The 23,165-nt window shown below is 48.6% G+C and overlaps 1 protein-coding gene across 5 annotated transcripts in view; it reads right to left on the bottom strand.

Annotated features, from left to right (window-relative positions):
- Window positions 1–23,165, bottom strand: part of LOC119136605 (zinc finger protein 521) — a 74,825-nt gene that overhangs the window by 36,380 nt on the left and 15,280 nt on the right. For 4 of the 5 annotated variants that reach the window (XM_037275161.1, XM_037275158.1, XM_037275157.1 and 1 more), the window contains 2 exons: window positions 4,141–7,625; window positions 3,969–4,053 (listed from right to left, as the gene is read on the bottom strand). In XM_037275161.1, the coding sequence (XP_037131056.1) occupies window positions 3,969–4,053; window positions 4,141–7,269 (3,214 nt within the window). In that variant the 5' untranslated portion in view covers window positions 7,270–7,625. Of the gene's footprint in view, window positions 1–3,659; window positions 3,693–3,968; window positions 4,054–4,140; window positions 7,626–23,165 lie in introns of all 5 variants that reach the window. The other variant, XM_037275159.1, reaches the window with a different exon arrangement.

Genomic DNA, 23,165 nt, shown 5'->3' with positions numbered 1-23,165 from the left:
GGGGAAAATTCCATTACAGATTCAGAATTTTTGTTGTTGGATAATAAAATAAAATAAAATAAAGTATAGTATAGTATAGTATATTTCTTTGCTTCTTTCTTTTGTTTCTTGATTTAGTTTGGCTGAAAAGTTACAATCCTCAACTGATATAGGTAAATTATCACAAGCTACACGACTGAATCTTTAAATAATCGATGTGTTGAGCACAAAACAAAAACGAGCTCCGTGTTATCACGCAAACCAAAGTGGAAACATAAAAACGAGGGAGCCCACAGTGGCCGCTTCCCACTGAGCGGCCAGCTGTACAGCAAATGTGCCTTTCCCCTCTCCGTCCCCCAAAGCGTCCCACCCCTTTGCTCGGTGCCCACCGTCTTACGCCCGGGTCGCACTGTGCAGGAAGAGGGCTCATCCCCGACTTGGCTCCAAGCTCATCGCTGTCACCAGCCCAGTAAAATTGCAAAGGTGACCCCCCCCCCCCTCCATACTACAAAAACAAAAACTTTGCTAGGATGCTGTTTGTTTTGTTTACATGTGTCCTTCAGACCAAATGGAGTGATTTTACAGAGATTAAAAGAAAAAGCCTTTTTCATCTTTTAAGAAGGCAGCCTGCGCCGCACGGAGCGACATTTGAAACAGTACGATAAATGGAGCACAAGCGACCCCCCTCGTGAGGCTCCAAATGTCAAAGTTTACAGCGGGGTCAAAGTAAAGCAACGGGGCTTCGTCATGGCGTGCTGGTAAAACCCCGAGCGGGCTTTTGTGTCATTGAAAGACCTCCAAACGTCCTGGTAAAACATCACCAAAAAACTACATTGGGACTTTCAAAGCTGAGCCGAAGCTCCATTTTTTAAAGATGAGACAAAATTCAAATGACTTGAGATTTCAGAGCTCAAGTGCAACTGGATTTAGACTGCGGGTGACACAATTAGGGAAAAACATACTTTTATTCTTTGCCTTTTGACTTGGCATGAGAGAAACATTATTGCAGTGTTCTATGGTAATAATTTATGACCTGTCCAAAAAATAATCCTGATGAATCTAACACGCGCTATCCCATGCACATAGTTGCACTTAATTGTATTTTATGACTTTGTCATCACGGCGTATGCCTTCTAAAAGTTGAAATGTTACTGAAGGTAAATGAGGCCTGGAGCAGATTATTTTGATGAGGGGGGGGAAAAAATGCATTGACTTGGAAGTCCAGCAGTGCTTTTGACTACAGTATGTTCCACTCTTCCATTTTCCCCACATGGAGATATTGTGAGGTTTCCTATCCGAATTATACAGAAATATAAAAGATTATACGGTGACGGCGGCGGCAGCTGAAAGCACTATAAATCTGCCAGTCTCTGGAGAAAAATTGGACACCCTCGATTCTGCGAGCGCACCATGCCAAAAAACTCTAAAGAGTGGCCAGCTGTCTTCTGGCCTGCTATTAAATTGCTCCTCGGATGGTGGCGATATCATTTTTTTTCCTCGCTCCCTCCCTCCTTTCAAAGGAGTCTCCCACCAGGTCCCCAAGCAGAGCGGCCAGCTGTACGGCAAATGTGCGCTGATCCATCTGGGCCCGGTCGGGCTGCGACCTCCAGCTTAAGACGCCGCGGTGCACTGCCACCTCACGTACATTTTTTTTTTTTTTTTTTTAATACCGACATCTCGAATAGCCGGTCACTTTATGCGTGAGCATCCGAGTGGCATGGAAAGGTGCAGCGGAGCTCGGAGTGCTGCTCGCATTACAAAGGCAGCTCATATGGACGATTTTGTCCGTCCGTCCAGGTTGCCGTTGCGTTGTTGCGTACATTAGCGCTCGGAGCAACTATATATAGAGTTATCAGTGTGAAGTGACACCGTAGAGGAACGGGCCATGGATGAAAACAACACCCCTATGAATCCAGCGTCTGCTCCATTACCTACGCTAATAACGCTGACAGCTGAGCGGCGATGACCCCGGCCCCCCTGTTTCCCCTCTCCCGTGCAGATGGCCATTAAAGAGAGAAAGTGTCCTTTTTTTCCACCAGAGAAGGTATTTAGAGCTTTTCTAAATGAGTATTTTTTTTTTTCACTGCGTTTTTTTGGCCCAGACTAGTTTTGCAGTGATTATAGGACTGGATGGGATTCAACTCTGTGATGCTAACGTTTTACTCCGCCGACGTAGAGACAATTGTCGGTTAGCTTTCGCCAACCTGGTCGCGGCTGCTACCTTCACTCCTCGAACTGATTGAAATGGTAACCGAGGCGCGATCAGGTAATCGAGAAGCCGATTAAATCAGACAAATACGGCTCATAGTCGATGCATGATTTTTTTTTGTCAAGGCAGAAAGTTGGATACGCTACTTATGTTGGATATCTGGTAAAATTGTACAGGTCGTCACATCGTGGCGCATTTCCCTTTCCTTTCGCTCTCTGTATTTGTTCTACGGATATGACAAAGGCACTTCTCCGCATTTCACAAATGGTCAAGCAAAGGCATCCATCCATCCAGCAGCCAGCCAGCCTTTTGAGGAGTCTGACGCAATCATGCGGAATACAAAGCGACGGCATATCAGAGGAGTAAGACATCAGACAATCAGCCATCCTCCTGTTATCTTAAGCTGCCCGAATTCCACTATTACGGGGGAGCTGTGCGCGGGCGCCGCTGAAAGACATAAAGTAACCGGTAGGGGGCTTTGTTTTGTACCCTCCCGGTGTGCTCCGTGCCCGCCTTTGCAACAGAAAGGACTAATGCTGGCACGGTACTGTATTATGCGCCCCCTGAAGAATAGTGGGTGAGCAGATTGCAAAGATGAATACAAAACACACACCTACACTCTGGGCTCATCTCTCTCCTTTGCAAACGCTCCGTGGCATCAAAATCACAAATCACATGCTTCTGATTGTTTATGCACAAACAGTGGGCCCCTGATAGAATTGCCGAGCGGTCCTGATAGAATTGCCCACCGTGTTTAAATTCACCTGCGCCTAGAAGCGTGTCCCAAACAGAGAGGCGGTTTGGTTCCAGATCAATGACTCGCTCCCCCACTGAAGACAACAGATAATGCAGTGTAATGAAAGAGCCGCCAAACGAGCTGAATAAATGAATGAATAAAGGAACGTGAGACCAGAATTCAGATACCTACTTACTGCAGGCGAAGGGGGGGGGGGGGGAGAAAAAAAAAATGTTTCCCAATTGTTTTGTCTTTACAAATGCTTCTGCCTGCATACAGATGACACACAAAGCCGGCCGAAATGTTTGGGGCGAGTGTGGTTTGTTGTCAAAATAGATTCAGGGTCAAATAATGTCACTTGCAGCGTTGTTCATATCTGAATCATAATTTATGTTTGTGTATTTTCTAGTTTTTAATCTGATTATTTGACAAAATGATAGTCATCAACAGATTAATGAATTAATCTATTGATATATATACACACATATATAGTATGTATATAAATATATATACATATATATATAAATACAGACACACACATATAGAGTATCTACATAGTGTCAAGATATTTTCTTCCCACTTTGAATCAATATTTGAATCAACATTTCAGCAGGCTCCATAAGCATGCTCACAACATTTTGATCATTCACATGCATGGGGAAATTAAGATGACTTGCTTATGTTTATGGATGCACAACACTTGGGGATGACGTTAAAATATTCAAGTAATTCCACCTAGTTTGTGATGTGATCCGGAAACTTGTGAGCCTAAATGAGACAGGGTCAAATATTTTATTAGATTTTTCACACTGTGTGATTTATCCTCAAATATGATGAAATGATGTTCTTTTTAATTTGAATGTTGAAATGGATGATGGGCTCAAGTCGGATTCATGTTAGCTACAAAATCACAACGATCATTTTCAAATGGAGGATATTGATCACGGTCTCTCCGTACTATAGAAGTACCTTGGAAACAGTGAATACATTTCGATAGCTCATGCAGGGACACGCCAAGAAACAACAACAAAAAAGGTCTCCTACCGAGCATATGGTTGGCCACATGAACTTGGATGTCCCATTCACTGTAGAATACCATCTGACATTTGATGCACTGGTACGTCTTCTTCTGTAAATAAAAGCAATATTACGAAACTCATCGTCGAGTAAAGCACACACACAAAAAAAAAACGAATGACAGAAGGAGGCACGCTACCTCTTCAGTTTGCGACGGACTGGATCTGGGCATTGGGGACATCTGCGGTGTCTTGAGCTGTCCGCCACTGTCCCCTGCGTGCACCGCCTGGACATGGTTATGCAATTCCACCTCGGACTCAAACTTGACGTTGCAGCTCGAGCACCGCGTCTTTGCGGCAGCCGTTGAGGACGTCGAACAGGACGAGGACGACGAGGAGACGGCTTTGCCTTTGCCCTCGCCTGGGCTGAGTCTCTCTCCCTGGATCCATTGGGCGGTGTTTGGCGCCGGAGTGGCGGCGCCCCCCTGTTGCTGCTGTTGCCTGCCTCCGTTCATGGTCGGACTGGAGCTCTTGGACTCGGCGTTGGCCACGCACGACGCGCAAAGTCCGTAAGGCAGGCCGTTGATGTCCAGCTTGACTAGGTCCTGCTTAGAACGAAAATCTTTCAGGCAGGAGGCACACTTGAAGGGTTTTTGGACGTGATGTAGGTGCTGGTTGTGAGCGAGGGCATTGGCGCGCACCATGGATTGGTTTGCCGACATGGTCCCCGTTTTTTGCATGTGGAAGGTCCCGTGGATCTTGAGCTCCAATGTGGACGTAACCGTCTGCATGCATACCACGCATCGGAAACCCGTCAAGGAATTCCTCAGGTCCGGGTGCATCTGACAGTGCTCCAGAAAATCTTCCTCGCTATGGAGAGGCATCTTACAGATGCGGCAGCTGCCCGTGTCGAGACTTTTGCTGTGGGTGACCTTGTGTTCGGTCAGGGTGAGCAAAGAGGGGAAACGCTCCCCGCAGATGGGGCACATGTAGTGCTTGACGGGCCCAAGGTGGGTCTGCATATGTTCCCTCAGACCGGGCTCGGAGAAGAACGTGCGAGAGCAGACGTTGCATTTGTGGTTGCCCTTGATCATATCGGCTTTCCTTTTCATCATGGCGCTCTCGCCGGGGCGAATGTTGTGGTCCCTCAGCTGGTGGTTGGTGAGAAGCGACTCCATGGTGTAGGAGGCGCCGCAGATGTCACAACTGTACATGGGCTCCGCAGTCTCCACCTCTTCCTCGCTCCCGTCGTGGCTGTTCTGGGACTCCAGCGTGGGTCCTCCCGTGGTCCCCGTGCCGTGGCTATTGGCCAGGAGACCTTGCAGCTCGGCCTCATCTTTCGGGTGGCCGTCCGCCCCGCCGACGGCGGCGGAGCCATTGGCGCCACAGTTCTGCGCCTTGCCGTCAAACACGCAATGCTTCTCCCGCAAATGCTTCTCCAGCAGCACGATGGCGTGGAAGGCCTTGCTGCAGAAGCGGCAGTTGTACTTCTTGCTATGTGTGGTGATGTGACACTGCAGCTCCACCTCCGTCCCGAACGACTCCCCGCAGAAGATGCAGCGGTGGGCGCGACCTTGGTTTTCCAGGTGGCTGTGTTTGACGTGCAGCTGCAGGTCGGTCTCGTGCCTGAAGTCCCAGTTGCAGGAGGTGCAGCGGTATACCTTCTTCTCGTTGCTGTGCTTCACGGCTAAGTGGAGTTGAGTGGACACCTTGGAGTCAAACACCTCCTGACACAGAGTGCAACGGAAGAACACAAAGGTGTGCATGTCCAGCAGGTGCTTCTGCAGGTCATCCACCGACGTGAACTGCTTGTCGCAACTCTCGCAGATGTAATAGGTGGAGGTGATGGTGAAGTGAACGGTGACGTGCTTCAACAGGGATTCTTGGTTCGGGAACTCTTTGTTGCACTGCGGGCAGGTGAGTTGTGGCTGCAGGCCATCAAGGTGAGTCTTCAGGTGGGTCTGGAAAAGATCTAAGTTGGTATACTTGGCCCCGCACTGGTTACAGATGAACTCTCCGGACGAGCGCGCGGCGGATCCGCCTTGCTTGAGCATGGACGCTTGTTCTACGGTGATTGGAGAGGAGGGGCTGAGAGCGTGCAACGTCTTCTTGCCATTATTGATGTAGTTGAGAGCAAGGGGAATGTTCTTGTGATTCTCCTTGATGTGCTTGTTGAGCTTCAGAACACTGTTGAAGATGGGCGAGTTGGTGCAGTACGAGCAGGAGTAGACCTCCACGATGGGCTCCTTGGGGGTGACGGCCAAAGGAGAGTCGAAACGCAGGCTGCCGCCGTCGCAGTGAGTCTGACGGACGTGCTCTTCCAAGGTGGTCTCTGTCAAGAAACCCATGAAGCACTGGGGGCAGAAGAAGGCGTTGCTCTCCTTGGCCACGGGACTGGGAAAGCCATGGGAACAGCGGATATGCTCCTGCAGGGTGTTGAGGTCACTCAGTATCTCGGGGCAGAAGTTGCACTGAAGGAGCGAGTCGGACAAGCCGACCAGCAGGGCCGCGTGGCCCTCGGCGTTGTGGACCTGCTTCAGATGTTCGTTCAGATTTAACAAGGAGGGCAGGACCTCCAGGCAAAACTGGCAGGTGTGGGCCTGCTCCGGCTTGTCCAGATGCATGGTCCGGAGGTGAATCTGAAGCACGGCCAAACTGGAGAACACTTGCTTGTTGCAGTACATGCAAGTGTAAGAAACCTTTGGCTGTTTGGCCGCTCGCCCGCCAACGTCCGAGGCGTTGTGAGCGGCCCGCTTCCTCCTGCCCCGAGTCTTGGGGACAGGCGGCGCTGTCTCCACCATGGTGGAGCTGTCGACAGAGAGGTTGGAGTCGGGAGTGGTGCTGGAGACGGAAGTGTAGCCCACGGTCAGCAAAGAAGGGCTGTTACTATGGTTACTGGATTCGGGAAGCTGGTGGACGTCCATGTGAGCGTAGAGGTCTTCCACGGACAAAAAGTGCTCGGCGCAGACGGCGCAGGAGTGGCTCTTGCGGTCCCGGCCGTGGGCCCGGTCGATGTGGCTCAGGAGGGCGCCTTCGTCGCCGAAGGGCTCGTGGCAGTAGATGCACTGGAGGGTGGCGCCCAGGCCTCCGTCCTCCGACGGCGAGCACTCGGGGTGGCACTCGGCGATGTGCCTCTGAAGGTCTTCGGGGACGTCGAAGCCTTCCTCGCAGCGGTCGCACTTGCGCGTCTCTTTCAGCTTCCAGTCGTCCGCTCGGCCCTCTTTGCCCCTTTCGTGCACTTGCATGTGGCCGTGCAGCGAGCTGGAGGAGAGGAAGCCTCGGCGGCACACGGGGCACTTGTGCGGTTTGTTGGAGGCGTGAGTTTTCATGTGGATTTTCAGGTGGTCGCTGCGGGAGAAGGCCGAGTCGCACTCGCCGCAGTGGTACTTCTTGTCGCCGGTGTGCAGCTTGACGTGGCGATCGCGGCTACGCTTGTGCTTGAACAGACGGCTGCAGAAGGTGCAGCTGAACGGGAGCTTGTCGCCGTGGCTCTGCTCGTGACGTTTCAGGAAGCTCAGGCGGCTGAACGACTTGTTGCAGAATTGGCACGGGTACGGCAGGCCTGGCCCGCCTTCGTCCTCTCCAAAATCATAGTCCTCGCAGTGTCCCGGAGACGTCTGGTCCTTACTGGAAGGAGATGACGCCGGCCAAGAACAGGACGGGTCGTCTTCTATGTCTGCGCCGTCTGAAAGGGAAATAGAAAAAGCCACGATTCATTTGAGTCACTATCGTCTCGTCCGTCGTATTAATCGGAGTGAATTCTTTTGGACTTTAAATACAAATTGAACATTGCCTCCTCGAAGGTGTTACCAAAAAAAGTTACATTAAAACACACAATTGAAAGTATAATTAGAGATGATAATAAGAAGAAATACTTTTAGCACAATTAACCTTGTATGTGGCCATGTAATGGCTTAGCCCACTGTGACTCATTACACAATCTCTCTGACATTTAAAACCAAAGCAAGACAGTGGGTGGAAGCCTGGCATGAGGTAAATTAGAACATTTCCATTATTTCTGAACAGCTAAAAGACTATAAAACAAAAAAAAGGAGCCCTTGAAACAACTTTAAAGCCGGATGAAACACACGAGAAATACAGATTCGACACTGGTTGGGATGGGAGAGAAGATTAAATGTGCAATTTCAACGGCAGCCATACGTAGCCTTTAGGAAGCCTCCGCCGCGAGACGAATGATCTGAATCAAAAGTTGAATGCGCCGAGCATCACTCAATACATATCCGATTACGGAATGAAGATTATTAACATATTTATCAGCGTGCAAAGCTGCGAGGCGAGAATGTGCGCGGCGCAGGGGAGGCAAACAAGGGACGCCACACCAGGGAGCCAGCAGTCTGTCTAATGACACGTCAAAAAGGTTCCAATCGCAAAATGTTGCTTTGATCCAATTTGGCGAACGGGAGCCATATTGGAGTTCTTGGGGGTGTTGTGAATGGTTGTCTGTCTTTGTACGGATGCTGCGACTGATGTGTCACCAGTTTCTGGATGCTCCAGCATCACGCGACCCTGAACACGAAACGGAAAATGGATGGATAGATTCACTATTTTATTTATTTTTTTAATTTATTATTGACTATTTATGGCACATGAGATTGCTCAATTCGCCATCATTGAGACCGACTTCCCTCAGGTTTTCTGATTGGCTAAAATAACTTCACAGTTAGCATCTGTTGCTTTGGCATTTAGCTTTTGTAAATCCCTGCATGCGTAGCCTCACTTATTGCAGGTGCAGTGAAACACGCCAACACTCCCGTACGTGTTCCAAATACTTGGCGCTTTCCCGAAATGTGCTGACGTTCCTGCACTGTGGCATGACTGAAAAACAGCACTTCCACAAGTTCAAAAGGTTACGGGCCACTTCTTCCTGCCGTCCGATTCCAAGTGCTCTCCACTTCCTTAGCTAAATAAAAGCGTGTCATCTCAACCCCTTCAGAAAAAGCCGAGTCCAAAGGGCAAAACTGAGAAATGGAAAAACAAAAGGAAACGGCAACGATTTATGAAGGTAGGAGGGAGGGGTGGTGAAGGAAAAGCTGGTCGCAGGAGCCAACCTGACAAATCCGAGCGTCTCCTTCTCCTCCCCTCGCTGTTGTTGTTTTACGGGGTGATCTGCCCTTCATCGGGATATCGTGCCCTCTCGGAACACTCGCGCCCCATCAGGGCCTATCTTCAGGAAACAGATGCGGTCGGTCGGAGGAGGCCTCCTCCTCCTCCTCCCCGCCGTGGTTGAGAGGAGTCCACCTCCACACCGCGGCCCTCCCCAATGCCTTCCCCCCCGCTGGCTAGGCGCCCACTCTCGGCATCTCTCTCAAGGTGCAAAGCCGGCTCGGCTCTTTGGGTGCGTGACTCAGAGCGAGGCCCTCCTCCACAGAGGGGGCGGGTTCTGCCATGAAGAATGACCCCGGCCGATGCCTCGCAGTCAAACGTATTGGCGTGAAGACAACGCTATAAAACAAACAAACAAATGGGCCCGTATGGCACGAGGTTAAATGGAAGTTGACGCTCCGAAATGAGGAAGCCTTTGCCTTGGGACACCGTCAAGCTGTCCTTCCATTGTTTGCTTATTTGCTTGATGTCAATTATTTATTTAGTGCCGTTACTCCAAGGACACAAAAACATCAATCTGATATAAAAAAAAACAAAAAAAAACAACTGTTGTTCTCCAGCAAAGACGAGCAGATAATAGTCGAGTAACAATTTGAATGAATCAGAGCGAGACAAATTTGACCAAAATATTCAGAGAGAAAAATTGCCACTCAAATTGAACACTCACAGGTTCAGTTCAGAAAAGCAGCAGCTGGATATTTATCCAAACATCTAAAGTCTTACAACTTTGAGGTGTGAAAACTAAAAAGCATAAAAGAATTAAAACGGCTCGAGTACTGGACCAAGCCGTCAAATAGTCCAGAATATGAAACTATTACAGGAAAAAACATGTTTTAAGATGCCAACAGCTTTTTGTGTGCAACGGATTGTTTCTGTTTCCATTATAGGAAACAAAATGTAATCAAAGTCCAAGAAAAAGAGCTTTGAAGCTGCACCGTGTGGATATGATTTATGAACGATAGAAGATCCCTCGCGGCTGAAAGGTTCTGCTGCTGTAAAGACACGGCGACTTAGTTCTTTGTTTTAGTGGCAGGACAATAACAACAAGAATTTTCGTTTTTTTCCCTGGCGCGTGTGCAGGTTCATTCTCTCGCTCTCTCCCACACATACACAAAAAAAAACAGAGTCAGAAGTCCAATGGCCAAAACAAGTATGTGAACAAGCGTGGATGAAAGCTCAATCCTTCCTCAGGAGAGCGGCAGAGGAAAGAGAGAGAGAGACAGCCTTGTTTTTTTCCCCTTCTTCACCCTGACAAGAAATGCCCAGGCCTCAGCAGCAGCAGCCTGAGTAAATAAAAGAAGGGGGCCTTACTTCCCGGTCTCTCGGGCCGGGGGCCTGTGCACGCCAGCGCTCTCTGTGCTGCTGCCAAAGGGGATGCTGGGGCCTGAAAAACTACACCCTGCAGCTGAAGGGCTGTCTTTGTTGGACTGCCAAGGCCTTCCTGAGCATCCTTCAGCCAACAGCCTGTCACATCCTGGGAGGAAGACCTCCATCTTAAGGCCTGTCCCTCTCCGGGAGTTGTGGCAATGCCGACACTCCGTTCAATGTCTCCTATGTGAACGAAAACAAGGCCGGCCGGCGGGAGGGAGTGTGCCATCGTTTGACATTAGCTGGGGAGATGAGATCTTAGACCTTTCCGCATGACAGCAACTAGAAAGGCAATCGCTAGTCCACCGAGGTGCAAAGATTGTGACCTGGCAAGCCGAGCAACTAATATTTGTATTTTTCATATGGCGCATTTTTTGGACCACCGTCTCAATGAACGGGTCTATTTATTTATTTATTTAGAAATGTGCATATACGAAACACCCTAAAGATCATGTGTACAGAAAATCTCTCTCCTATATTTATTCAAACATACTTTACTAACATTTTTTGGGAAGGGTATGAGGTAGTCATCTTCTTTTCAAGGCACAACCCAAAAGTAAACAGCTCTGGTCATGTGAGCATTTCTACAATACATTTCGTCCCAGCACTCTATTCTGTCCAAATTTACTGAAAATAATTGGAAAGAAACATTTCTAGAGTCAAATGATTTTTGTCTGTCACAATTGAGAGCGGTGGGTTCAAGTAAACAAAGCAGCAGAGCAAATAAGTCCACTTCGATTCGACATTCATCCTTGATTATAAGATGCATAGTTGATTTTGGAGAAAAGGTAAGGTACGAAGAGAAAATATAGCCCACGCAGAAAACCCACAAAATGAATGCAGGACCACTCGCTTTCTATATAGCAAGTCAATTTCACCAGGTTCCACATGCATGAGCACTATATTAAAAAAAAAAAAATCTCTTCTATTTACACAAGTCCTATATACCATGTATTTTTTTTTTTTCTCTACCACACTCATGTCTGGAGGTTTCTCGTAGCAGACTGAAGTGTTCTTTGTGCCCCCCGCTTCCTCTGTATTCATTCATAGTAACCTTTCCCAGAGTAAATACTCCTGTTCAAATAAAGCCCTTAAATCTGGGAACAGGTCGGTTGCCATTTTGGGACTCCAAAACCCAGAGGATCCCTTTTGATTTATGTCCGCTATTAATATATTTGGCTCTTACAAAAATACACGGGCATAATTTGAAGAGAGCGTGACATTAATTCGTCCACATATGGCGCTGGTCATTTTGGGCTTTTCATCGCCATTGCAATTGGTTGGCGGGACAACACTTTGGTGGCGTGCTCAACTCCAGTCCAAAGTAAATCACATCTTTGTGTGTTATGCTTGTCATAAAAAAATGTGTTTTGAGCGTATTTGTTGGCACACGAGGGATCGGGACTCATTGAATAAACAAAAAAGCTGACAACTTGTCTGATGTAACACCGTGACCTTCCTTCATATTCACACACGATGTATTTTCTTTTTTTCTAACATCATGATTATTTCCCCGCGAGACAACCGCACGTGTCATCTCAGCACTTTACCTTTTCTGATCCCCAAATAGCTGCGCGTCATGTGACAGCGTCACTTAAGATTGAATTGAGGATGCGGCAAAATGAATTTTCGCATTATCTCAAGAGGCCGGAAGTCATCCGAAGACATCAAACCCGAGTTTTGTGTGGTTTTATCGGCAAGCCTGACAAACCTAAATCTTAAAGTTCATTCAGTGGTATCCATTACGCCCGCCCCGCCTCCCACCCTGGGGAAAAGCGGCAAAGCGTCAACTACTTTGTCCACATTAGCCACGTCCCCCAGCTAAGACAGGCACACTTGGTCACTGTCCCAGAAATCACAGTGCCCCAGTGGCACCCCGAGAAAGTTAGACAAATGGAAGGCCAGAGTTGAGGAAAAGTAGGGCAGACGGTCATCATTTACTGGTTTTTTTTTCTTTTCTTTTCTTTGTGGTGACAAATGGATTACATACTGTGTGAAAGACATGGCCCTGACACACAAAGACAGTAACTGGACATTAAGGACAATATGGAACCCAAAAAAATCTTTGCCAGCTAATCAGTCAGTCAGTCAGCTAGATGTTAGTAAGTTAGCCAAGTTAGTCCTGCTGCCATTCAGCTAGTGGCTATCTTGTCCGTCCATAAGTCAATACTAGCTACCGAGATGGTGAGCGAATGTCTCAAACCAAACTATAAATAGGAGATTCGCAATTTGGAATGATTTTTTTCCAATTTTGCTGGCAGTCTAAGCTGATCTAAGCTTGTGAGAGAGTGAGAAGAGGTTGAAGCATAAGCGCAAACAGGAAGAAGGCTGTCCTGCAGGTCTTGGCTTGTCCAGTGGCCACAGTGAGTCTCGCAGGGGGAGAGAGCAGGATGACAATCTGTCCCACAGCATGACCCCTCCATCGCCCGCCTCACTGCACTGGCTCTTAGGGAGTGTGTGTGTGGGAGTGTGTGTTGTTCCCTCAACACTGCGGCAGATCAGATGCAAGATCCAGGAATCCATTCTATCCATGTGCTTCTGCTAATATCTGCTCATTGTGTGCACTTCTCTTTTTGATTTTGTTCGGGTGAATATGGCTTATGAGGAAAATCGTTGTGTAGAAATATGCCAACTTATTGTACGGCCTTGAAACAAGTTTCCTGACTGAGCTCAACTTTTTTAAATGAATAGCATTAAAAAAAAATCTTTGTGCCTTGTGTTAAGAATTTTTTTTTTCTGCCCAATCTACTCAGTGGCCACCATGAAAAAAAAGACATGTTTGTAACCATAATGCAGTTAAGCTAACAGTTAGCTTTTTATTGATTCTTCGACGACTATAACTGGAGACACCAATTTGGTCAGTCTTGGGATTATGGCAGATTTAGTTTGCTCATTGTTGAGGGAGATTTGATGGACTGTTTGCACACATTTCCTCGTTGTGTGGAGTCCTCCACTAAGGTCTAAAAAAAAAAATCTGAAAACTGTGTGCATTTTGGCTTGAGCAACCGCACACAGAAAGAAAACGCCTTTCCCTTGCTTCTTGACCTGTGACTTGTGTTTTTTCCCCTGATTAATACACAGAGGTTCTATTTGATATCTCCTCAAAGGCGTCCATGCTTGTCAGTGGTAGTACAACAGGAGACAGGCCGGGAGGGAGACAAAAACACGGAGAGCAGAGCGGGAGGAGAACAACAAACACACACATATTCAGAAGAAGAAAAAAAAAAACAAGCATCTGCTCAAGCAAGACGATGTATTTTCATGCATCCCTGTCTTAAATGTCAAGATTTCTTAAACCTCACTGACTACAGCAAGGACACCTCTCCAAGGTCCAAGAGAACCTGCATTTATTAATAATTAGCTCGAGACAGACATATTTCTTTTTCCGGAGAGAATAAAATTTCACAAGTTCTTTTCCAGTCATTCTTCTCGTTTTTTTGTTGTTGGCCCGAATCCCGTCGAGCGATTCAGACGTAGCATCGGCCTGGCTGCTCCCTCCTCTCCTTAATCATGCCTCTAATACCCTCCAGATGAATAAACAGCGTCATCCCGCCTCTCTGCGCCAGCCAGAAGGCTCCTCTCTGCGCTCTTGAATCCAACTTCCAAGCAGCAGCAGCGGCGGCGGCAGAAGAAGACGGGACGCCAGCAAAAAGATGACAGATGGAAGGGTGGATCAATGCGGAAAGCGGCGCAAACGGCAAAGTAACAAAAGCCACGGCGAGATTTCCCCGCTTTTCCCAATAATTCGTCTGATCTCTCACTCGACACAATTACCACTGTGATGAGTCTCCTCATCTTGGAGGAGACTCCTACGGACATGCTCGTGTTTTTTTTCTTCTTCTTCTTTTTGTTTTGGTGCAACCTTGTCACCTCACACTGTGTCCACAGACTGCACAGGGAGGGGAGGGGGTGAGGAGGTTGGCGGGTGGTTGTGTGCGGATGCTCCCTGGAGAAGCAAACAGACCCTGGACCAGCACTTCCCTGGGCCCAATAAAGCGTGCCAGAAGATTCCCGCAATGTGTGTAGAGTATGTGAGCACAAATGTCTGACAGATTTCAGGGTTAGCTTTTTTTTCCGCCTGCCCTCTTGCATTGTAGCTTGATGCTAATAAGCGCCGCGCAAATACATGCCGACACGCATCATCATCATCGTGAGGCCGGACGGAAAACAAGCGAGCGAATGACTACGGGGCATTTTTTACTTATTCATCCATCACTGCAAATTGATTTATTCTTCTTTAGCTATTTATCAGCAGAAAAAGATCAAACAAAAAAACAATTTTGCTCAATGGCAGAAGTTTTAGAAGTAGAAGACAAAAGGCTGATCTTCCTTCCTCCTCCTTTTTTCCAAATCCTTAATGGGCGGCTATGATTGCAATATACAGTGAGGAGGCAATAAAAGTGGCACGGTTGCTTAAGTTGCTATCTGAATTTTACAACTAGGGTGACCTTTAATTAAATTTGCTGCGCAAATATGCCGATGAATCAGCAAGGGACATTGTCAAACCAACGGTCAGGTGGCGTCTTCTCAATTTGCATTTCTTTTCAGGTCATGATGCGGCCTGGGCGAGTATTTGGTTGGAGTTTGGCTAAGCTGTTTAGTTTTAGGAGCTAAAATGCACAAGTAACAAACATCTTCCAAAAATGCATGGTTATTGTAATGCGACGTGACAAAAAGGAAATGTGGCTTTCTAAATATGGAATTCTCTAGAGCTGAGTGAGCACTCTGCCTTGGCCTTTATACGCGAGAATGTTAAAAGAAGACGCTGACAAAGGCCACCGTCGGTATTTATGGTTCAATGGCCTTGCAGGCAGCCATGTTAACATTATAAAACTGACAATTTGTTCAATTCAGGTTTTTGCGTGAACATGGAATTTTGGTCACTAAGATGTTTGGGCTCAAGTGCATTTGTCAAATTGCTACATTTTAGCTAGAAATGGCAAAAGCCGGTGAGAAAGGACTTAAGACACCGTTTGCCGTGTCATCAGCAACTATAATTATACAGCGGGGGTTTATTTGCTTTTTGAGTCAGAAAGTTTAGCCGACGAAATATTCACAGCCTTTTTTTTTTATTTAAAAGAACACATGTTGTATCATCAGATCATATCTTATAAACGGACTGCTGTCATGGATAAATAAGTGAAACACACTTTATGAGAAAATTAGTAAAGCTATTTCACACGACGCTTTCTATTAAGATTGGCCACACATGAAAGCAGCCATCAACTCGGCCTCTGGCAGCCTCAGCTAACCTTTATCCTATAGGGTCTAATTAATGTTGGCCTTTTTGAAGGGAGCGCTGTCCGCCGTTGCCCTCTTCTAGGCCAAATCCGTCCGTTTCGCTGCTGAGCCAGCCTGCCTCGCTTAGCCACCACCAAGCGGAGTAGCGCAGAGTCCCTATTAAGACCTGCACTTGGAAGCAGACCGTTTAATTATTTACCAACAGAAGGTGGGGGGACGGTATTTGGTACAAGGAGGGCCTATTTTTTTTTTTAGTTTATAAATGAAGATTTATTATCATTGGATAGTGTGGATGAAGAAAACATTTTTTTGTGGTTGCTCAAGATAGATACACACTATGCCTGTATTTCAATTTATGATGTCGTAGAGTGAGAAAAAAAATTATTTCATTCATACATTTTGTCAATTTGTCTTTATACACTGAAGTGTTTTTTTTTTTTTTTAATAATACCAAAAATAAAAATGGCAGTGTTCTTAAATTCAATTTAATGGGGAAAATTGATTCGATATGAGAGTACATTTAGTTACGAGCTTGGTCACGGACAGATTATTCTCATAAGTCAACACCCCCCACACTGTATTCTAACATTTATAAAGACACTAACTAATCAAATGGTGTCGAATTATTGTAGCATCCTATGCCTTTTTTTTTTTAGGTCATGGAAATTGACTTGGCAAGATTGCGTGTATTATTTTGACTTGCCAAGTTTTTCAACACGAGCTGCACAAAGGGTTAACTCGGGGCAAAGTGTTTGTATTCTATCTGCATTTCTGCACAATACAACAAAACATGCAGAATACAAAAGGGAATACATTGGTGGTGGGGGGGAGAGACAGAGCAAACAATAAGCGCAACCACATGTGACAGAGTTTGACTCTGTGTGCGCATTTTCAACGCGTGTGTGCGTGTTGAAGTGGGAGACAACTCGCCGAGGAGGGGGAGGGGGGGGGGGGGGGCGAGATGAAGACAAAATGCAGAGAGGGAAGCAAGACAGGAGGGCAGTGGAGAGAAAAAGCAAAAGGCAGCAATCACATTTGCGCGCGTGCACATAACAAAAAGCTCGACAAAAGAGGAACACACCGGGGTATTTGCGGAGCTGTCGGCAGCTGGAGGCGGGATCCTATGAAACTTTATTAAAATCGAGGCCCGTCAAGAGGCGGAAACTAGACGACTGGGGCGACGAGAGGAGAAAGGAGTGAAGGAAGGAAGTTCCAATAGAAGGGAGAGAAATTCTTTTATTTCAGCCGTACATTAAGTCACCTCCCTACTGATCTGTGCTCCCCTTCCTGGTGTGGATAAAGCCCTCCCTCGGGGGGCCCAGGGTAATTTCCAGAAACTCAGGTATTAGAAAAGTCCGCTTGGGGACCTGCCACAATATACCTTCACAATTTCAGATGCTCTAGAAAAGAAAAGTGGGGGTGGTTTGTGCTAAAACCCCTAGAGCCCCCCCACACCCACCCCACCCCCAAACCACTACCCCAGCTCAAATTTCTGAAGTACAGACATATGTGTGTGTGTAGACGGTGGCCCCCATGGGATTGAGCACCAGCAATAGAAAATCCACTGCATGGAGAAGAAAAAAAGCATTTCCTCTCTGGTCTGGCAGGAGTGCTTTTTCTCCTCCTCCTCCTCCTTTTCCTCCCCTGGCTCCCACCAGAGGCTTTTTACAAAACATGTGTTGCTGACATGTTGACAGATTGCTCAGTGAAGTGTTAGGCGCGTGCACACGGCCGGCCATTTAGAGGAGGGGGGACATGGCTTCCTCGCCAACATCCTCTACCTGAGGCACCATGTTTTATACATCATGCGCACAGAGTCTCCCACCCACCCTCACGCAAAAGAAAAGGAAGAGGGGAGGGAAGGATGGGGGGGGGTTAATATGAAAGGTAAGAGAGTTGCTCACATCGTGAAGAAAGCAGTCAGTGCAGAATATTTCAGAAGGAAGGAAGGAAAAAATGAAGGAAAAAAGGAAGAAAGGAAGAAAGGAAGGAAGGAAGGGAGTCACATGGTCACCGCCATAAAAAAAAAACTCTCCCTCTACTTTACGCCGTTCGTACTGTTTGGGTCAAATTTGACCTATTTTGACCCTATCGATGTTTCCATCCATTACTCTGAAATCAGAAGATGGCGGGATGACGACGGTTAAGAATGACTGCTGTTAGATGGATTCATTAGCCCGCGTCAACCCGAAACATGCTACAAATGACGACGAGTATGTTCGGATTAAACAAAAAAAAAGCCAACGGCTCCCGCAACAGAGTCTTATCAGGTTATATCGACAGCGCTCGTCCTAATCGCCCTGCGGCTTCCAAAAGTGCTGCCGTGGCAACAGGATGGAAATGGGGATCATAATGTATTCATGGTGCCGGCAACCTAAGGGGATGCGGCACACGCTCTCCGGGGACCGCACTTTACCCGGAGCCAGACGTGTCTGGGCAAAATCACTCCGCACAAGACGGCAGCGGAATACTGAGGAGCCGTCACAGGATAGAGGGAGGGAGGGAGGGAGGTAGAGAAGGAGGCAGGGAGGGAGGAGACTCGCACAGAATAAAACAAAGACAGAGGCGCGAGCTCGGACGGTGAGTAAACAGCACCTTCCGGACCGCCGTCGGAGAAACGTAACACAAAAGGAGACGAAACGGGAATGGTGGGGGGGGGGCTCCCACCTTGAGAAGCCACTCGCTCAAGTGGCGGGGAAAATAAATGGCAGAGGAAATGGGAGGAGATGATCGGGACCGCAAAGGAGACGCGGCCCTTTGGCCACGGGTGAGAAGGAAATAAACAGCCGGTGCGGTAAATGAACAGGAGGGGACGGACGGGAGATTGATGGCCCAAGAGATGGAGGCTTGCTTGCCAGAGAGCCCGCTTAGCCAGCCGTGCGCATCCTGAAATCAAATCCAAGGACCGGTGAGATGATTGCTCGGCCGAGACGCACTCGCTGACCTTCTCCGGCCTAATCAATTCCCACGCATGCTCCTCCGTACACAAATATAGGCGATAGATTCATAGGGAAGTGAAGAGGGTCACGCCATGCGAAACATCTCTCAGTGCTCAATTTGCGACGGCAGTAGTTGGTCTGCAAGGACCCATCCGAAGCATTAAGCGAGAAGTGAATCCGCCATCTTGCGTTGCCACTCACTTCGCCAGCCTTCATTGACTTCGCCACCCTTCTGTTCCTAATATTGTGACCCGTGAGTACACGTACGTGTGTATTCATCCTGCAAAGTGGAATAAAACATTGAAGAAAGATCTAACTTTAGGCTGCATTTTTATGTCAAGGTCTTTTTTTTTCCCCCCAAGCGTCATCTCAAGGTGCTCATGCAAATGCGCTGCAAGTCTCCCGAAAACGAACAGATTCACCCGCAAACTCTTGCTGGCCGCACTAACTATCCTCCACACGTAGTTCACCCTCAGGCACTGCACCGAGGGCCATAGACAACTCCCTTGTCTGTCCTCCTTCCTTTCCTTGTAGCTGACAGGGTCTTGGACTGCTAAGCTCCAACGCGGACACTTGTGTTTGTAATGGCGGCGCAATCAAGGTGGAAGGAGGAGAAGTGAACAAAAAAATGGTGAAGAAAGTGATATGCATTCATACAATGCTCAAAAGACAAATCAAAAGTTACTCAACAGTTACTATTTTCTATCAGGTGCCATATAGTCAAAACTCTAACCAAGGTTTTGTTTCGGAAAAATAGATGGCCATGCTGAGCACATCTCAATCTACGCCGGAGATTAGTAATCATCCAGGGTCTTGGTATTGATGTCCAGGCTCAGCTTGTTTGCATATTTACTGGCTTTAGAGTCCAGTCGCCTGAGGTAAGAGGCAAATTGCATTCCTGCTCCCCCCCACGCTGCTCACACACACAATCAGCGGCACGCTTTGCATTTGGAGCACCCCTTCCATCCTATCCTCCAACCTTAACATGCTGATCAGTCATCTTGCAGCAAGCATCCGAGCAGCGATCTCATTTGGCTAACATCATCACAGCCTTAATCTGGTTGCGGAGAGCAATCAGTTTACTTTGGAATTAGGCATTCCGCCGGCGGGTCCGCAGAGAGGGAAAGCTCGCAGGATTTCCAGCATGCAAACCAAGGCGCGGAATGCATTCCCGCGTCTGATTGGGTGATAACAACCCACACGGGCACCGCGTGAAGAGGAATGAACGGCCAACGGGAGGCCCGAATAATCAAGCCCTTGGATTAAAATACAATCACAGCGCCTTTTTCATTCTGTTGACTTTATTGGTGGGATATGTTCAACAAAGCCTGGCGGTCCACCAAAATTGCGAACAATCTGCCGCAAATCCACAGCTACCCAGTTCGGAAAACAACCCGCCATTTTTTAGCGTATCGCTTTTTATGAATTCGATTGTCTGCTTTTATCGCAGAGAGGAGCAACAAGTTGACTTTGCGCAGCCTTGGGCGAGTAGCCGCCACTCTCTCTTCAGAGAGGCTCTCCGATCGATCCATCGATTGCTCGGAAACGATCACCGGGTAGCTTGCTAGATCAGATGACCTTTCCCTTCTCGGCCGCCACTGCGCGCCGCTCTTAACATTACGGCGACAAACTTGGCGTTCCGCTCCGGATGTCGGCGTCAGAGAACCTCATTTGCGAATGCCACCTTCCAGTCGGAACACGGCAATTAGCGCTCCGATGGGAACCACGCGCGATATTTGAGAATCCCAGACCTTGTGGGTGGCTCGGCTCTCCGTATCCTGAAGTTTAGGAGTGGCCGCTCCCCCGGCAGCAGCCCCCCCCTACCACCCCACCCGAGCGCTACAGCCCGGCCAACAAAAACATGGACCCCAGGGAGAGGTGGAGGAGAAGGGAAATGTTGAGTCCACCATCGACCCAAAAATTTCCCAAAGGCGAGCAGGATGCCGTCACAGCTGGCTCTGCTCTGTGCAGCATTAAAACCTCAGCCGCCACCCCCCCGGGACACATAAACCTGTCGGAATGGTCACTCTTTCCACTGCCCTCCGTTTCCCTCTTTCCTCTCCTCCCATTACGGGCAGCTTTGGCATAGATGCCATTGAAGGAAAAACAAGCCTATGGGGATGGATCAATGCGTGCTACATTTCCATGCAAACTTTTATGAACTTTTTGGGAGTTGAAACAGGATCCAGTCGGGCCACTTGACATTTCCGCTTGCTATAGCGCCAATCGAAAATGAACAAAAACATTCAAAGACCTCCAACGAGACACAACTCGTCGTTGCCAGGGTAAAGAGTGAATTGCGATACATAAAATTAAAATGGGTTCCATGGCAAATGCAGCAGCTAGCAAAAGGCTGCTCTGTGAGCTGTTGCCATCCGCATACGACGCTACGCGAAAGAGGTCGAGTGAAGCCTGCGGGGCGCTAAAGGACGTGTCATCCAAAGCGCCAAGCCGATGCACGCAGGTGCCGCTACTGCCGAGCCCTCCGAGCAGATACGAATAAAAGCGGCGAGGACGATGAGGTAGAGTCGCCGTCGGGCTCGGTCGTACGAGTCGAGGCTCTCCGTTCTTTTCATTGTTTTTCAGGAGGATACGCGGCTTTCGTCTGACAAAGGCCGATAAATACTTTATACGGTGCATAATGTGTGCGGCGGCGGCGGCGGGCGCACGGCAGGCAGAGAGAAAGAGGGGCACTCTCATGAGGGCATACGCTTTGAATTCCTAATGACACTCCTGTTAATGTTAGCGCCACGGGCGCACCGAGAGCCAAAGCCTGCGACTTGAAAGCTCCCCCTCCGTCTTTTTCCTTCCTCCCAACCTGGCGTGGGCGGGCGGTCCAGACAGGACCCCGAACCCGGATTGCATGCCAGAAGTGACCGTCTTGGCAAATCCTTGTAATCGGCGTGCCGTCGCTTTGTACCACAAGACGCAGAGTGAGTCTCTTGTCGTCGTCTTGCGTGAGCCATTTTGAAGCAAATTTATCCTCGGCACAGTCTTCTTGGCATCGTAGATGTTGGATCGATGCAGAAAGTTACAGAGTACGGCTAATGGGATCCTGTTGGAAATTGTTGCAAAACACGGCCCGGCTGCCAGCCCAGCGCGCCGCTCATAGTCGCTCGGAGTGATGTTACTAACTGTTTCCATGTGGTCGACCCAAAGGCTTGATGTAAACGGGAGGAAAGCATGTATGGCAGCTTTCGGGAACGCTCGCCGTCAGATGGCATATTACAAACATGTCGGCGCCGTTTCCGTCACATTGCCCAGGATGTTATTGTTTGGAGCGTTAGCGTTGCCTTCTCTCATAAATCCGAGATGCGCTTTATTGAAGCCGAGCGCAAGCGTCTACGGGGAAGAAGGGGAGAGAAATCTACATAATATAAATCCATACGTGGCCCAGTTATCTCTCTCTGCTTCTGCGTCGCACCCTTTTCTGATTGATTCCTTTATCTGGGGGAAGCAGAAGACATGCTCTGTTTGCTCGCACAGTGGCTGGCAGGAAAACAGAGAAAGACACTTATTAAAAAGGTCATCTCGCAGAGGGTTAAAATAGCCGGGCGCCGATCTCTCCAGAGGGGAGGGGAGGGGCGGGGAGGAGGGGCTAAGGACACAAGGAAAGGTGTTGCTCCGGGGAGCCGTAATGAAAGAATGGCCCAATGTGCACAAGGCCGTTCGAATAGCTACAGATGTGCCTGCCCGTTTGGAATTCAACTTTTAGAGCCCGAAATCTTATTTCTCTTTCCTAGTTTGCCTCAAAACAATTTCACTTCCCCTTGCGAGAGACAAAGCGATGGTGAAGTGTTGTTTTGGCGAGCCCTGCGGAAAAAAAAAAAAAAAAAGCCTCCGGCCTCTCGTCTCTTCCCCAAGGCGGCAGGATGCTGATCCCCACATGGAAATCTGATCCGCAGTCATCCTGGAGCCACGGGGGCCAGCCCGCCTCCCCCCTCGTCTCGCCTCGCCTCCCCTCGGAGCCCCTGAAGTTGAAGGGGTGCTCTGGTTAGGGGGGGGTGGGCATTCCTGCAGTCCCACCCCAACTCTCCAGAGAAGCATTCTTGCAGCCGTGCCCGTAGCCTTCATTTGTGATCTCCGGGGGAGCATTCCTGAAGCCCTGCCCCAGCCGGCCCGGCCGGTCCCCAGGGGACGCATTCCTGCAGCACTCGCTCTCCTTCTCCCTTTCCTCCCCTCCATCTCCCTCCCTCCCTCCCTTGCTCGCTCCCCCTCCGGCAGCCTCTTGCCTTCCTCTGCAGTCCAGCATTAGCGCGATCGATAGCGCCGATTGCCTCTGGGACAGAAGGCAATCCATAGCCGCGCGCTCCCTTAGCGCACTGCAGTGGTCATGGCTTAAGTGCACCGAAAGGTGTTATACCTCCGCCAGACGGGGTGGGGGCCGGCCGGACGGCTGGCCGGGGGAGACAATGGTCGCCATTGATCGTGGTGACATGTAACATCTTTTTCTTTCTCGGGCGTGGCCCGCATGCGCCTTAGACTACTTTCGGAGTTTTCTGTCACTCCACGTTGAATATAAGCCAGACAACTTTGCATGTGTCTGCTTTGTA

This window comes from Syngnathus acus, chromosome 17, assembly GCF_901709675.1.
Source record: "Syngnathus acus chromosome 17, fSynAcu1.2, whole genome shotgun sequence".
NCBI classification, from domain to species: Eukaryota; Metazoa; Chordata; class Actinopteri; order Syngnathiformes; family Syngnathidae; genus Syngnathus; species Syngnathus acus.
Note: the sequence above shows the minus strand (reverse complement) of the source record. Positions and strands in the feature narration are given on the sequence as shown.